The following is a 17,587-nucleotide window of genomic DNA, read 5'->3' as shown; positions in this document are numbered from 1 at the left end:
GCTTGTTTATGAGATACCGCTTGTTTTCATATCTCTCCTTCAATAACTGCCAAAAGCAATTTTATAATTTTTTGCAGAACCTTCTAATGATTGCAAAATAGAGGCAGCCTCACCTTGTAATGCAGACCTTAAATAATGGAATTTTTGCAAGTCATTGTCAATGGCTGATTTAAAAGTATCTAAAAATGATGGCCACTCGTCATATTTCTTGCTAAAACTAGGCAAATTAATATGTGCAATTTTTATTGGTACACATGTTAGCTTTACTTCTTGAACACCCTTAATTTTGGTTCGATCCATTAACTCAAAATAAAGATCCTCAAATGATTCTTTTTTACATTGTTCGTTTTCATCAATTAACTCTATTTGAGTTTGAATTAATTCAAACTCTTCTGCTTGTTAATATCTCAATTTGAATTGGCCTAACTCATCTGGATTCGCTTTATTATTAAAAAACGTATTGAATCTTGTCACACTGGCTTTGATAAGCCCTCGTCTCTTAACTCTATTAATTCAGACATTTTTAAATGAAAACAATTTACGTGAATTATTCCAATTAACAAGTAATATTATTTTGAAATTTAATGGTACTATGTTGAAGTACACACAACGTAAAAAAAAAAACATGTTTATCGGCCAACTTATGTTATATGCAGTAAATGTACTAATTATATTGAGGCATGTTTAAATGGCGTTAATTAGAAATGAATATGAAAAACAAATTATTATTAGATAAGGAATGAATAGAATTATTAATTGAAGTTGACGGAATAAAATATTTGATAAAGGACAAATGATCAAATGGAATGTAAACAAAACTTGCAACAGGCTATGCACTTACAGCAGCTGATGACTCACCACCATCTCAACGCAATAAGCTGTGATAACTTCTCTCGCCTGGCACTCTCGTGGCTGGACACGTTGCATAAGACGACTCCTTTTTTTTTTGTAGACAAAGAATTCTCGTAATATAACCTTTTTTTTTACTTTTTATGCACTTAAGACGAAACTCACCAACACCCGGCCCTGGTACATAGACCATAAATATGTTTGGCACTAATAGTGAACTGTAACACTATTTTGTATTTTCATCTGAATTAAATAGGCTGGTTCCTACCAGATGCTGGGGTATGAAATGATAAGACACCTTGATTAAATAGTCATTAAATGTCACATTGAGTGACATTTAATGACTAAAAAAAGAATTTACTGAACACAATGAATTTGATTGTAATTATTGAAAATGGACTATACACTTGCGCACACACACACACACACAGCTCATGAATTTGACACTGCCCTTGTCCATAATGCTCACTAACTCCTTTCCAATTCACACCAACCTGCCCAAACTCCTTACTCCAGCACACTCTCTCTCACCCCACACCATCACAATACCCAATCAACTAATGTACACATCCAAATGCAAACGCCCCAGCAAAATTTCTTACCAGACTTTTCATTGATAACTGGTTTTAATTACATTTTATTAATCATATTCAGATTCTAAACACTAACCTTTTTTCTTTGTTGTATTTGAAAATCAAATAAAGACTTCATCAATTAATAATAGTATCCTTTGGTCTAAAGAAGGTGTAAGCGATTCTCTTTGTCTTCGGTAAAAGCCTTACAAACTGATTAAAAAGCACAATTTTCTGTATTCTTTTTCATCCTTTTTTTCAGCGAAGTATTTATTTCAAAAATTTTTTTTCTATATTTGCAATGAAAGTTATATTTGTTTACAACTGGATGAGATCATTATCATTCATGTGATAAATTATTCTGCACAGAAGTTTTTGCATATTTAGCCATCAGTTGTTATACAATTAATTCATTTTTCCTGTAATTTTACTATTTTAATTCATTTTGTATTATCAATTACCAGAAATGTAAATTACAATCTCTATCTTGCTTATAAGGGAATGAAATTAATGACTAGGATCTTCTAATCATAACCAGTCACCAAGCACAAAAGTAGAAGTAAACTCCTCTTTACCATGCTATAGAAAGTCTCAGATAGTTTGAGGAAAAGAGAAGCTGAAAATGTTTCATCCCAAGTTTGTATTCTTACTGCTATGTGGTACTTGCTAATTCTTAATTTTTTTCAAGTATTTGAAATACTTGACTATATTATAGCAGACCTCCATTTTCTGTGATAATGACCAGGAGTGATCATGGATTAACCAAAATCATGATTAATAGCTTTAATTTTGCTAAAAACTATCAAAATAAATTAATACTGTAGTGTAAACTTTCACTGCAGTGTTGCATAAAACATATAAGATATAGTTTGATAAGAGTAGACAAATTAAACTTCATAAACAATGCATTCATTCAGTTATTTTTAAAATAAGTCATAATTTATAGTTGTTTTTATACAAAGTACTTTCTTTTAATCAAAATTCTGCGTAACATCATACCCAAAATGTACTGTCTTCCTTTCTTTCCGTGTAATAAGTAGATTTTCAAGCCTGTTGGAACATTGTGTTGTACATTAAACATTATTCTTCATCTTTAAATTCCTATTAATGGCTTTGCTGTTTTGTTATTTTCTTGTTCTGCCCTTCTTCACGATCTCATTGACTGTCTTCTCACCAGTCATCATTAAAAGGTTTTGGTCATTTTTATCACGCCACCTGTTTATTAATGTTACCTTCATCTGTATCTTCACTAACAGGAACTGCCTATGCCGTAGCTTGGCTGAAGAAATGTTTATTGCAGAGGGTTCTTCATTTCTTAAGAATATTTTTTCTGCCATTGTATATATTTCATAAAAGTAAAAATAAATATAAGAAATGAATTACTGTATTAATTTTTAATCTAAAATGAATTTATTCAGGTGAATCATAATTAAGCCAAGTTAAAGTTATCCAACACGGATAATTATTTAGAAATAATTGGTAATTGGGTGTATTGTAGCAGTCCACTTTTTGTTTACTGGCAAGCAAAAATATTTTTAGCTCTGAAACAACAAATGTCCTTACATTTATTTTAATTTACAAATAATGCTTGCTTGAAGTACCTTCATAATTTTCTTTTTTTTCGTTAAATTCTGTCGCCCTGATTTCATTTTCAAAATATTTCAACTGTGGCTGATTTATTGCTGTCTGATATGCATTTATGTGCTCTTTGTTATAATGATTGCTACCTTTATTTCACTGTGTAATGGTTACATATAGCTTTCCAGTAAATAGATTTGCTACAGTTTTTATTTAATTTTTGTATTGCCAATATTAACTTTTGAAGTGCTTTATATTACACATATTACTGAAACCCTGAATTCAACACATTATGTATGGTAGTGATTTATCTTTTGTTCATAAATGAAATTTTTTTGTATTTATTTACTTGTAACATGCACAAGAATAAATAAAAAAATATTATATCAATGTAAAGAACTAGCAAGTACTGAAAAATAAATTATAGGATTGCAAGCAGATGTCTGATGCTCCAAAATTAACTTGTAAAAATAAAATATTTCTTTGTTTAATGGTGTTTTAAACAAAATTTTATATAATGAGATATGCAATTTTTTGCACTCATTAAGAAATTATGCCTTTTCCTCTTAAAAGACAACAGTTTGAAGCGAACCCATTAGAAAGAAGAAGAATATGTAGTAAGAATTTAAGCTAAGGAAAACTGCCATAAATTTCAGATATGTTAAGCTGAAAATGTTGCAATTTAATTACTTTTAAGTGGCTGTGTACTTTCCTTTTAATATATCTCTTATTGGTAATACTTAGATTATATCTCTTATTTGTAAAAAGCACGTCTTTTTAATTCTTAAAAATATGATTTGGTGATCTCTTTAATTAGTAAAAAAAAATAGATTTATTTTGAATTTCACTTACTTCCCTTCATATGTACTTTTTTTCAGTAATTTTTTATTTATTATGAATAATATCTGCATTAGTCAGTAATTTATCTTGTCTTAAATTATATTATTTTATCAGGTACAACAATGTTTAAAGTTTAAATTTCACCCTAAACTATCATTATATATCTGTAGTATGATTGTTTTTTTATTAATTTGTATATACTACTTTTTGAAATCTTGATTAGCACTATTTTTCATAACTGCTCAAAGGTGGGTTTTAAAAATTTGCTTGGATCTACTTGAAAAATATTTTTAAAGATGAAACTTTTGTGATTATTTTTGAGAACAACTGTTTGTAAAAATTATATATATCACTTTATTAATTATCTTTAATAGTTCATATATGTACTAAATAAATTTGTCTGTGTTAATTGAATCATCATATTAATGTGTCAAAAAACTTGTTAAATGATATATAAATTGTACAGTCACCAAAAATAAGACTTTCTTGTTGAATTATTGCTATTGTTATTTATAGTATGAACCTGCTTATACTTTAACCTTCTGTTATGAGCTCACCAATTAATAGCCTTTCTAATTAAATACAAATACAGTTTGTGTATTTTGCTTGAAGTTCTGACCTTATTGCTTAAAATACCATAGTCTATACCTACAAATAATAGCAATTTTAATTAATGAAACTTAACTAGTTCCGTATTTTATTGTGTAATAAAATATTTTTATTATCAGAGTTCAGAGAAGGCAGCACTCAGATACGGTGGGCCTGCCACATCGAAGATATCATGCGATCGAAAGTATTGGAATGCCCTACACCACACACATGAATAAAAACAATACCAAAATCAAACCAAAGCAATCAACTACATTTCCACACACAATGTAAACTTACTCATGCAGACTGGTAACTAAAAATAATAACAGACTCAATAGACCAACACAAAATTCTCATCATGGGACTGCAGGAACACCAAATAGTATGCCATGGAATCTCTAGAATATTTTTTTTTGTCTTCAGTCATTTGACTGGTTTGTTGCAGCTCTCCAAGATTCCCTATCTAGTGCTAGTCGTTTCATTTTGGTATACCCCTACATCCTACATCCCTAACAATTTGTTTTACATATTCTAAACGTTGCCTGCCTACACAATTTTTTCCTTCTACCTGTCCCTCCAATATTAAAGGGACTATTCCAGGATGCCTTAATATGTGGCCTCTAGAATATAGGGTCTACAAAAGTATACCTGGGAAGAGAGTGATAAACAGTGTCCCACAGTTTGGAATAGGCGTTTTGGTCAGCCTCAAAATAATTGAATACAAGAATTCAAGTCACAATCCCCAAGAATCTCAACTCTCACCCTATAAGCATCTAATAAAATTTACACACTAATAAACACCCATCTCCCCACTAATAATAAAAGCAAATCTCTATAAAAGACTAAAGAAACAGAAAAGTTCTGGAATCTACTATACCAGCCCATAAATAATATTCCCCAAAAAGGTACTTACGTGTTAACACCACCGCAGCTACAGCTTTATTTAAAAACAAAGTAGTCAATCAGATTTCGGTGGAAAATGAACAGTCTCTTTATTAATTTTAATAAATGGTTATTTATATTTATTTATTTAATAAATATAATTTAACCAAACTTAACCTTCACTCGCTAACCTTGACTAATTAACACCGTAATTTTTTGAGTATTTATTTAATAAATTCAGTAATTATTGCAATTATTTATTATTTAAATAATCAAAACACTCCTGTTAATTAGTCAAGGTTAGAGAGCATAGGTTAAGTTTGGTTAAATTATATTTATAAAATAAATAACCATTTATTAAAATTAATAAAGAGACTGTTTTGAATCTATGTTAAACTCTATATCGGCCCATTTTCCACCAAAATCCGATTGATTATTTTGTTTTTAAATAAAGCTGTATCACAAAAAAATCAACAACATAAAAGTTCTCCGAGGAATAGATCACTACACATTACAGATCACTACGTAGTCAAAATTAAAATTAAATTCACTCCCAAAGAAAGCAACAAAACCAAGCCCCTAAAACTAAAGAAAAATACACCTTATTCAGTTAATCAAGAATGAAAATTATCAGAAAGCAACTGAAAAAATAACAATCGTGGATAAACTTTAAGACCTAGTCAATATCCTTAAACAAATCGCAGAAGAATTGGTCCCTATAAAACACCGTAAAAAGCATCAATGGTCCACCATTGATGCTTTTTACGGTGTCTCTTCATTGTTCCAACAATGAAGGAAGAGACATTAAGCATGGCTATTACACCAATCCCAAAATTCAGAAACATCATTCCAAAATCTAGTAAAACAAAAAAAAACCACCTGAACCATAAGGAAAATAGAAAGATAACACAACAAAAGATTTCAACAAATACAGTCAAGAGACTACCGTAAAACCTTCACGTACAAACCCCCAACCCAAATAATGGACGAAAACCATAATTTTGCCCATAATAGAAAAGACAATCCTTGCAAAATATTTCAACAAACTCCTAAATTATGAAAAACTGACAGTACTCCTAAACACTAGCACCCCTATAACAACACCACCGGAAAACATCAACCTTCCTGCAGTAAAAGATGTCTACTGAACACTGGGTGAGTGAAGAATTACAAAGCAGTGGGAGATCATAACTAGAGATCTGGAAACGTGCAGGAAGACATATGGATCAAAGAACTACCAGAACAGTGGACAATAGTCCTTATCCATCTGCTACACACAAAACAACTACAGGGGAATCTTACTCCTAGACACAACATACAAAATTCTTTCAAGAATTATCCTCAACAGGATCAGTTTACAACTCTAGGAAGAACTAGGAGAATGCCAGGGAAGTTTCAGACCCTGGAGGAGCTATCCAGACCAGTTCACGAGTCTCAAGCTAATAGTGGATTACAACAGAAAAAAGAAGCAGAGGTATGGTAATAATGTTTGTAGATGTCAAGAAAGCATGTTATTGCATCGTCAGAGAATCCCTACTAAAAATATAACTACATCCCAGATTAATAAAACTGACCCTCACAAACAGTAAGTCAAAAGTGAAATTCCAAGGTAAACTCTCAGAACCATTTGAGATCAAAACAGGACGACACCATGGCTACTATTCAATTGCGCTCTGGGATGGCTCAAAAACGCCCCCAAAAATAAAAATAGGCCAAAAAATCAAAATAAATTGCCTTGGTTTAGCCGACTTGGTACTGCTAGAAAATGACATCAACAAAGCTAAAACACAGATATTAGAAATTAAAGAACATTGCAAATATCATTTGAGAAGACAGAAATTATGCTCCAAAAACTAACACAATTAAACGAAGTAAACATAAACATTTAAATAAAATCAAATTTAAATTTCTGAAAGAAATAACCTAAATGAAAAAAACCTCAATCCAGACTAAGAACAAACAAGCTAGCTGAAGCACAAAAATTTACCTGGTACACCTACAGTAAAAATGTTTATCCATAAATGCACAAATAAGTTATAAAACTGGAAACCAAATGTACAGCAAAAGCACTCTTCCACCTGAACAAACAATCAAAGACTCCAGAAAAACTAAAGAAGAACTTGCATAAAAAAAGTACCAGAAAGATGGGCAGTGGTGTATTGTGCTCAACAGTCATGTACAAAGAAGTTAAACCCATCACTTATACCATGTGTAAGAGAAGATTAAGGTTCTTTGGACAAATCATGAGGGTGTAAGATTCAAGACTTCTGAAATTCAGCCTCAGTACCTGAAAAACTCCAGGAGAGAATGCAAATGGATTAGAGAAATAGGAGAGGATCTGAAGGAAATTGCCTTACACCACATACAAGATAAAATTAAATGAAGGGCAAAGGGCAAAAACATTTACAAGAAAGAAACTCTCAACATGAACATTTTCAGTACCAGAAAGGGTATGGAGATCAGAACATATGTAAAAGTACTGGGAGGACTGCAAGGCCAGAACAATTCCTTCAATGAGACTTTGATAATAGATTAACTGAAGTGATCATAAAAGATGAAAAAAAGTTTTTAAAAAACTTCAAAGTACTTTCAGTCATATTTGCAACCATCCTCAGGGATTAGCTGCTATTTTTCCATTGTTAGTATTGGTAATTTTTTTAAATTATACAGACATTTGGAAAAATGTGTTTTGAAAGTTGACCCACCAAGACTTAATACTGTTTATGTTAAAAAAGAACTGACATCAGAGGGATTCAGGTATACATTATAGAAAATATAATAGGTGTAAAAATAATCTTTTTTTTTATTTAATAGCATATTTTATAAAAACAAAACATTAAAATATCTCTGTAAACTATTAAGTATATTTGAAATTGATAATATCAAATATTATACATAACCAATGCTACCAGGTTTTGGTTCATCAAGAACTTCAGTCAAAGGTTTTGTAAATGAAGAATTCTTATGAAAAACAGCATATGGTTTTGTAATAGGGGATGCAGTTGTACCTTCTAATGTTGTTAATCTATCCATCCAAACAGTTCGTGGTGTATCAGTGTACAAAGGAAATTTTAAATGATTTTGATTATCTTCATCAGTATGTTCAGTGTGTGTTGGTTTAAAACCATTTGCATTAAATTGATTTTTATATTCTGAATCTACATCTTTTTCTATTTCAGGTTCTTTTGTAATTTCCTCATTGAACTCTTCAGCTATTTCTTGCATTAGAAAAGTTTTTAAAAGTGCTTTTCTTCTACCATATACTGGTTGTTTAGGGTAATTTTGAAATGATGGGAAACTTTCTTTCATTGTACTAGATGGATGTTCTTCTTTATGTCCAGTATTAATCAACCAAGGTCTGCTGTCATTGGGATATCTTGCATTCCATCCATCATCTCTTCCTGTTCTAGTATACATTACCTAAACAAGCAAGATTATGAATATTTTTATTATATCCAATTACATGAAATAATTTATTAATTGAACTACTAATTAGAGTGGTTCAATTTTATATATATATATATATATATATATATATATGTGTGTGTGTGTATGCATGACAAAAAATAACGACTATAAACTGTGGGTAATAATTGTAGAAAAAAACAAGTTGCACGTTAATTCTGACGCAAACCTAAATAAGATATCTCCTTCTAGGCATCTTATTATTGGTGCTTCTGAAAAACAAGATACCCATACTGCAGATGAAAGTTTTTATTATGATAGCAAGTAATTGTAATTTAGAATAAACAGAAAATTGATAAATATACTGTAGGCTGCTAGTGCTGACATCAAGACTTTGGTTACTGAAAGGAGGGATCAGCAATATTTTCAATAACTGCTTAAGCACAATCAGATTAATAGTTGACATGGTCTAAAAACAACTGCAACTTTGCTTATGATTGTTGCTAGATTAAAAGCTAAGTAAAACTACAGAATAACTTCTGTGAAAATATTTTCTTATTTCATCTTTCCTTTACTAAAAGGAAAGATTTGAACTGATGAAATTCACTAGAATTTTAGCAGTTCAAATGTGTAGACTGTTAAAGTTTCTATTTTCAACATTTTTGCACTCTTGAAAGTTTTATGTTTATCTGAACTGTATGTTGGCATTTATAAATGGCAATACCATAGCACTCAATGCCACTTTTTCATAATCACAACAGTTTTTACAACCTAATTGTATTGAGAACAGATGTGTTTATACTTATTTGTTGTATGTTATATATTAAAAAATATTTTGACTCTTCATATATAATAAATATACATTGCATAAATGTTAATCACCTCATAAAATTTCTGCTGAAGTTTTAAGAAAGAAATTTCTCTAATCTTTATGAACAATTAAGAGCTCCAGGGATTGAACAAGATTTAACCTCAAATAAAGATATTGATAACACAAAACACCACATTGATACAGTTAAGATTCACCAACCACCTCATAGAAATTGTATAATACATTATTAACTTATCTACCTTTATCTCCAAACCATAGTCCACTTTTTAATTTATTAAAACTAAGTACCTTAGGGTTGAAAGTTAAATGATCAGGATTAAGAATTCTCCAATGTAATGTATTCTTTAGTGTTATAGTTGACAAAATCCTTTCAGACAATCTTCTGTTCAGTTAATTCTCTCATCAGTGCTTTACTCCTTAATCCATCTTTTTTTACAGCTTTACTTCTTAGAAAATGTTAATGAAATTAAAATATCTCATAAGAGTAATCAATTAAAATTGTTTAAAAATATTTTGATTTCTTTTTTTATTTGTAGTGAATTGTATTAAAACCATTCTTTTTGCAAAGGAATAAATTTTTATTCTTTTTATTATGCTTACACTTTTTTTTCTGGGGGGGATTTTCTTGGTTATACTGGTCAAATATAACTACAATCCCGTGAGCATAATTTTTGTTTACTTATACAAAATCATCAGAAATTATTTTTACTTAACTGTGTACTTAAGTACAGAAAACACAGTTGATTGTGATAAGTGGTACTTATTTAATATCAATGGAAATATTTATCCAATACAATGAAGTGACTGAAGAGAGAGAAGAGGATAGTGAATGAGAAATACTATTGATAAGATACTAAATGAGTGAAAATTCCTCTTGAAAGCTGTAATTGTTCTACTGCATTATGGATTGTTACAGTTTAACATTAAATTACCTGATAAAATGATTTAACTTATTGTTTTCTCAGTGAGAATGAAATATCATTAACAGAGAATTATGAATCAATGAGTAAAACCAATTTGAATTGTAGTAATAATTCTATTTAAATCTTAAAAAAAATTGCGTCTAGTAAAACAATATTTAAGAAGTTTAATTTTACCTTAAGAAATATGTTATGTACAATTTTAATGAAAACAGACGTCGAAACTGAGAGTTTTATCGATAAACGGTGACTGTTAATAGAACGAATTTGAATTTAAGCTACTTAGATTTTGGGAAATTTTTAAATTTAATAATACAAAATATGATAGTCTGATCAGTTATTTATATTTTAGTTTTTGATATTCAAACTTACTAAATGAAAATTGAACAATATGATGCAAATTAGACAACGAAGTAATGTAAAATTTCATTTTAATTTGTACGTTACGTATTAGCTTAAAAACGTAAACAAAATGACAATGGCTGTGCGTTTTACTATCTTGGTGTTGTGCGACATATGATTGGCAGACGATGCTGCTAATACAGCAATGGCTGCTCACGGTTATGTATTAGTGTAGGCAGTTAATTTTATTGTTCTGTTTATTTAATTTTGACAAGTTCTAATTAATACTGTTGTTATGTGATATTTTAGGGATTGACACACGTGATAGTCACGTATGTACATTTTCTTAAGATGTCAACAAGATCGCAGCTAACAAAGGATTTAAATGGTGAGTAATTCTTTAGGTGTATCGTTCAACTGGTATTTTGTAACGTTACATTTTTTAAAAGTAGGGTTTCAATTTTTTTAACTGTTACCGTTGTAAGAAAAAATTGTCCGCAGAATTATTTGTTGAGATGCAGTGATTCAAATCGATTTCTCTATTCAGCTTCGTTGTAATTGTTTGTTTATTCAGTAGTTTGTGTTTTTCAGAAGGTATTTAAATATACCTGCATTTTGATATCCTGAACAAAAGTTTATCCATGTTGTGCCCGATTTTAAGTTTATTTTTCAAAACAAATTTGCCATTAAAATCTGTTTTAGTATGTGCAATGAATAGATTGATGATAAATTGCCAACTTTGATGAACAGTTTGTTTACATTCGATTTTTCGTATGAATTAGGTTTTGTAAAATTTTCTATAATTATTCATTTAGTTAAGGTAATTCATTATAAGTAATAATTTCTAATAGAAGCATTTACTTGTTTGGCTTGTTATAGGCTAACCTAAGTGTTGGTATTTTTGTTGTTTATGCAATCATATCAGTCACTTTAATTTAAAATACGTTAGCTTAAATTTTGTGGAAGTTTATGGGATGTGATGTACAGTAATGATTGGTGACATTAAGAATGCTATTGATTGAAAATGAGTATAAATTAATTCATAAACATTTTAAATAAAATTGCCTGAACTATTTATTTCTGTAGTTTTTAAATGTGGAAAAATGATACCTAATGTTATCTTTAATTTTTGTTGTTTTAGCTTGATCATGATTGTGTTAATCTTTGTATTGACAAACTAATACATTGGTATCCCAATCTATTGGGATTAAAGATAAGTTTTCTCTATTGTCATTGTAAAAGAAAAAGTTTAAAGAGTGCAGGACTAACAAATACATCCTCATCTGTGAACTTATCTTGCATAATGCAATTACATTTATACATTACGTTATACAGGCTCAAGTTAATAAATTAAGTAACTCCATATTCCTATAAACTGTGAGATTATTATGCAATTTATCCATTTATAAAAACTAAAACATTTATAAAAAACTAAGTGTTTTCACGTCATGGTGATCAGGTTATGGTGTCTATTTATAAATATTTTCATCAGGGTATAGTAATTCTTAAAGATATCACTGAAATATAAACTTAAATTGAGAAAGTCAATCAAGTATGTGCTGTGACCAGATTGAATAGATCTTACATGCCATATTTTTCATTTAATAAAGCTCTATCAATCCATAAGTAATTCTGCTTGCTAACTTTGCCATCATTGGAATAAGTTTCAAGTTAAATTCAGTAATTTTTTTAAAATTTATATTGGTACGTTAAAATATGGTAGAATTTGTTTTTTTTTTTAAGGAGCAAGCAGTTCCTAAAAAGTTTCATCATTGACAGAGATTTGATAGATTAAGAAACTGATTCAACCAAAAATATTCACGCAATTTAATTGCATTAGACATAAAATTATTTATAAGCTGACATAAAACTCAGTGCTCTAGAGAAATTGGCAGTCTGTCTGTGGCAGAGTTACTAGACCCAGCATATTGTATTTTATTCAAATTGTCGGCAGGTTTTTTTTTATTCCTTTTGAAAGATGGGTACTTATGTATTAATCGGCATGCATATTATTTTACATAATTTTCATATTATGTATTTTTTATCTATCTCGCGCAAAAATAATGCATAAAAATAATAATAATAACATAAATAAGGTAATTTAGTTAAATCTTGGTTATAATTTATATATTTAATGTTAATTATATGAGGTTAGTGAGCGAAGCAAGCTTAGGTTAGTTTGGTTAGATTATGTTAATTACATGATCTGTAGATTGTACATATATTATAATTTAAACAAATATAACCTACGCTTGCTAACCTCGTTTAATTAAAATACAAATTATATATGACAATAAGTTCACAGTTAATTCATAAAAATACATTATTCATCCATTATTTTTGCCTGAGATAAATTAAAATACATAATATAAGGAAGTTATGTAAAATAATATATGTGCCAGTTAATGTACAAGTACTGAAAAATGTATTTTTATGTTTGAGGAATCGAAAACTAACAAGAAAATATTTCTTTAGATTGTTATAGACTAACAGTTTTCATTTTAACCATGTTATTTGAGACTATATTTCAACAAAAGAGGAGGTATTCAGATATGCAGTTTGGTGTACCAAATATGAATGAGTACAGTATATTTTATGTAAAGTAAATTTTGTGGATGTTGTGTAACTTTTTAAAACATTTGATTGAGAGCCATTATTCCAACAAGTAAAAAGGATACATTTTAAAATGAACTATCACAAATATTACTAAGTTCCTTTAAATTCTTTGATCATTTTCAGTTGTAATTTACATATATTAATCATTATTGTAATAATAATAATGTGTTCAATATTTTCAAGATCGAATTTCATTCAGAAAGTTTCTTTTACTAATTTATTGCAAACTATCCTTAAATAAAAGTGATCCTTAGAAATAATACAGTGTTTATGGATGTTTTGTTCATTATAATTAAAATATCAAGACTGAAGGTGATGTAAGCATTTAAAATTATTTCCCAGCGGGTAAGTTTTGTTCAATTACTTCATTTGTTAGCTTGTTATTAATGTTAATAAAAAGATAAAGTGACAAAATTACATTTATCCACTATATTTTAGGGTGTAATGGTAAGGGTTTGCAAAGCCCTGAAGTGAAGGAAGCTAACAAAAAATAAAAATGTGGACCTAAAAATATAAACTTTTGAAAAGTAGACTTTTTATTATTTTTTTTTATGGGAGAACATAGATTTTTGTTTTCTAGATTCTTTGATTACAATATTTCATTACTGTGATAATTATTCCACAATTTATGTTATATTTTTGTATATTCTGATTTTTTTACTTTCTTTTTTCGCGCTTAATTTTTTACTTCAACATTTTTGTATTAAAATATGATTACTTTTAAAATCATTCTGTATTTTATGTTTTTACTTATTTACTTTTTTTGTACTAGCTATTACATATAATGAACTGTAATATTTCTTTTATATTATATGAATTGCCTCATTTGTAAGTTAACATTATTCTCTATTACTGGTAATGAATTCTTGTCATGAAAGATGTAGTCATAGTTCATTAGATATGGTGTATGTGTGTTTGTAGTATGTGATTGTTTTGTCCCTGTGATTCATCTTTCTGGCTAGTCTGTATCATCAATTGGTGTTTTGTATCTATCTATAAGAACATTTATTTATTGTGACCTACAAAGATTTTAAACTCTCTTCATTTTTTATGTCTGTTTATCTTAACTTAAATTTGTGATTATCAAACATATTTTTTTCATCTGCTTATAAATATATTTAATTGATTTTTAACATTTATAGAATCACTTCAGATACACACTGATCTAATCTTATCTTATATATATTTTTTTTAATAAAAAATATATGCAATTGATTACAAACATAATTTTTTAATTATGTAGTTTAGAGATTTTGAAACTTATTTATGGTTTTAATTATTAAACTAGCTTATAGTTTATTGATTTCCTTATATTCATTAATTTAAATTAAAAGAATCAGTTTGTCAGTTTATTCATAATTTTCTTCACCGTGCTAACATTGGTATTTGTTCAGGCTAAATTTCTTCAACATCTTTGTCTTGTTTCTGCATCTAATTTATTCCCATTTGTTTTTATTTTTCTTATGGTTCATAATAATTTTCCCCGATTCAATTTAAAATGAATTTTTTATTATTGAATCACCAAATTAATTTATAAATTCTGTTAATCATTTTTATGGATTTTTGTACGATTAATTTTTTTTTAATCAGTGTTTCACTAACTGTTAACTGATCAGCTGATACAATGTCATTAATCCAATGATTTGAGTCAATTTTGGAGTATTAATTAATTTAATATTGAAAAAAAAAGTTACAAATCGTATCATTTTTTTTTTTTAGTTGAAAGTTTTAAAGAATTTCATTAAGTATATTTATCCTATTTCTATGTAAATTAAAAACAATAATGGGGCAGAGAAGGACTCTCTCCCCCAAAAGATTTTAGTATCATAATGGATAAAGTATTCCAATCATAAAAAAAATTGATGTGGACACCACATGACTTCCTTGTATGCCTTACAAGACATATACAAATTTTTTTAAATGTGTACATTAAAGTACATAAAATTTTGTTTCATTGCCAACTTTTAATATTTTTTCTTTTTTTATTGTTGATATTGAATTATTACTACTTTTTTTACAATCAAAGGTTAATAATTTATTAATAGTAATAATTCAGTATATTTAAGATCCAAATATTTCATTAATTAAATTTTATTTGGCTATTACTCTGGAACTAATGAAAATAAGTAACACATATGATATATTGTTGAAAAGCTCTCAATGAAGGCTTATTACTGCAGTTAAGAAAAGGCCAAATTAAATTTTTTTTATTTTGGGCTTTTTTTGGACACTTTTGGTCAGTTGAATGCAATGAAACGGGGAGGTGCCCAAATGGATGTTACAACAGTCCTGAATCCAAAATTTCAACATCATATAGCTAATTGTTTTTGAGCTATGCTAGATTCATACATTCAGATATCACGCCGAAACTTGTCAAAATGGATATTTCCATTGAAATCTGAAACAGAAATTTTTCACGATCACAATACTTCCTTTACCTCATACAAGGAAGTAGAAATGAAAGGAATATTAAACTCATTTGTTTTTGTGGAATGTTGTGTGATTTGGCAAAGAATAGATATGCTAAATTTAGACTTGGAACATATAAAAAGGAATTTTGAATTAAAAACAAACTTAAAAAAACTTAAAAACCTACTTAAAACAATACTATTTAAAAAAATCTAATTCTTCATTCAGTTTGTACTCCTTGAGGTCAACACTTAATAAAAAAGATTTACCATCATATTTTAATCCTTAATTTGGCATTGAAGAAGAATATTAAACAAATATTTTTTTTTTTAGTATGCTTGACTTTAAGCATTTTAACAAATGCATTTGTTGAGATGGATTATTTGTTGAAGGACGCGTATTCGCAGTGCTTTATTTTTTCCTGTTATTTTTTGTTTTTCTATTACAAAATTTTGAAGGACTATGAAAAAACAACTATTAAAAAAAGTGGCCCACAAGAAGCAAAAATAACAGAAACCTACATGTTTTTAAAAGTAATATAGATGAAATTTGTAAAGCTACCAATACTTTTTTTTGGTTAGGAGTTTGCATTATTATTTTATTACATCTTGATAGGAAAAAGCAACACCATACAATGAAATGTCATAGAGATATTGTTACTGAGCATGATGTAAGACTTTCAGGAATGAGATTATTGTTCTTTTGGTTTTCTGTTTTTTTTTTTTTTGTTGTGTGAGATTACTTTGAATATCAGATTGCGTATTATTGTGTTATAATAATCCAGTATTAAGTGCTGATGACTTGTAATGTAGAGGAGTAATTTATTTAGAATAGTGCCAGGAGATCGGTCAGGTAAGACGCTATCATAAAAAACATGAGGTATGAGAATTGAAAACAGAATTCTAAAGTAAAATTTTTTTAATTGATAAACGTTTCTATTCAGTTAATCCATTTCTTATTAAACTTGTTTAGTTGTTTTATATTTTTATTATTACATTATTACATTTTGTGATGATAGTGGTAGTAACAGAAACCATATTTTGTATTATGTTTTGATGTTATTGTGTGCGAGTTAGTTCTAAAACCTAAATTTTAGTTGCAAAAAAAGAATAATTTTTTCAAGTGCATATTTTTTCTTTAACTTCCTGTTCAGAAGGATTGCTTCAAGTCATTGGTATTTAGTTAAAATGTTATTAACTAAATAACATTACATTATTTTTCTAATAATGTTACATAAAGAAATATAGTATTATTAAAAATTATTTTTCTTATGATTCATAATAATTTTTCTTGGTTTAGTTTAAAATAAATTTTTTTATTATTAAATCACCAAATTAATTTACTTATAAATTCTGTTAATTATTTTTATGGATTTTATGTATATTTAATTTTTTTTAGTGTTGAATTGATTCTGATAATGTAGTATAAAAATCAGCTATGTATAATTTTTTTTTCTTTACAATTATTCTAACATTGTTAGTCATTGATAAGAGTAAAAATTTCATTATTATTGTGAATAGTAGTGTTATGTAATGTTTTAGTAATTTTTATTATAACAATTATGTGAATTCTTGTTTTAAAATTAAATTTCTTTGTAATTTTTATTTTTATGTTGAGCGAGTTTTTGTTTTTGAGCAGTTTATGAAATATGAGTAAATATTTTATGAAACATCATAAAAAAAATTAAATTAATGTTGTTTAAACCAAAAGAAGGATCTATTACTGATGTAGTTGTTTATACTATAAAATAT

General features: G+C 28.1%; 2 protein-coding genes across 2 annotated transcripts in view; one reads left to right on the top strand and one right to left on the bottom strand.

The window, feature by feature from the left end:
- Positions 1 to 8,167: 8,167 nt before the first annotated feature.
- Positions 8,168 to 10,740, bottom strand: LOC142326103 (uncharacterized). The gene is made up of 2 exons (XM_075368287.1): positions 10,647 to 10,740; positions 8,168 to 8,732 (listed from the first exon to the last, which is right to left on the bottom strand). Exon 2 carries the CDS (start codon positions 8,727 to 8,729, stop codon positions 8,202 to 8,204), a length of 528 nt encoding a protein of 175 aa, XP_075224402.1. The 5' UTR covers positions 8,730 to 8,732; positions 10,647 to 10,740; the 3' UTR covers positions 8,168 to 8,201.
- Positions 10,741 to 11,004: 264 nt separating this feature from the next.
- Positions 11,005 to 17,587, top strand: part of LRR (capping protein regulator and myosin 1 linker 1 leucine rich repeat protein) — a 141,669-nt gene continuing 135,086 nt past the window's right edge. Inside the window, exon 1 of the mRNA XM_075368286.1 lies at positions 11,005 to 11,199. Coding sequence (XP_075224401.1) covers positions 11,163 to 11,199 — 37 coding nt within the window. The 5' untranslated portion in view covers positions 11,005 to 11,162. The remainder of the gene's footprint in view (positions 11,200 to 17,587) is intronic.

This window comes from Lycorma delicatula, chromosome 6 (assembly GCF_047948215.1).
Source record: "Lycorma delicatula isolate Av1 chromosome 6, ASM4794821v1, whole genome shotgun sequence".
Taxonomy (NCBI): domain Eukaryota; kingdom Metazoa; phylum Arthropoda; class Insecta; order Hemiptera; family Fulgoridae; genus Lycorma; species Lycorma delicatula.
The sequence above is the reverse complement of the archived record's forward strand: the minus strand, read 5'-3'. Positions and strand labels throughout refer to the sequence as shown.

Bases quoted from the DNA above. Each gene is read 5' to 3' on its own strand.
- LOC142326103 (XM_075368287.1), bottom strand. From the start codon at position 8,729: ATGTATACTAGAACAGGAAGAGATGATGGATGGAATGCAAGATATCCC.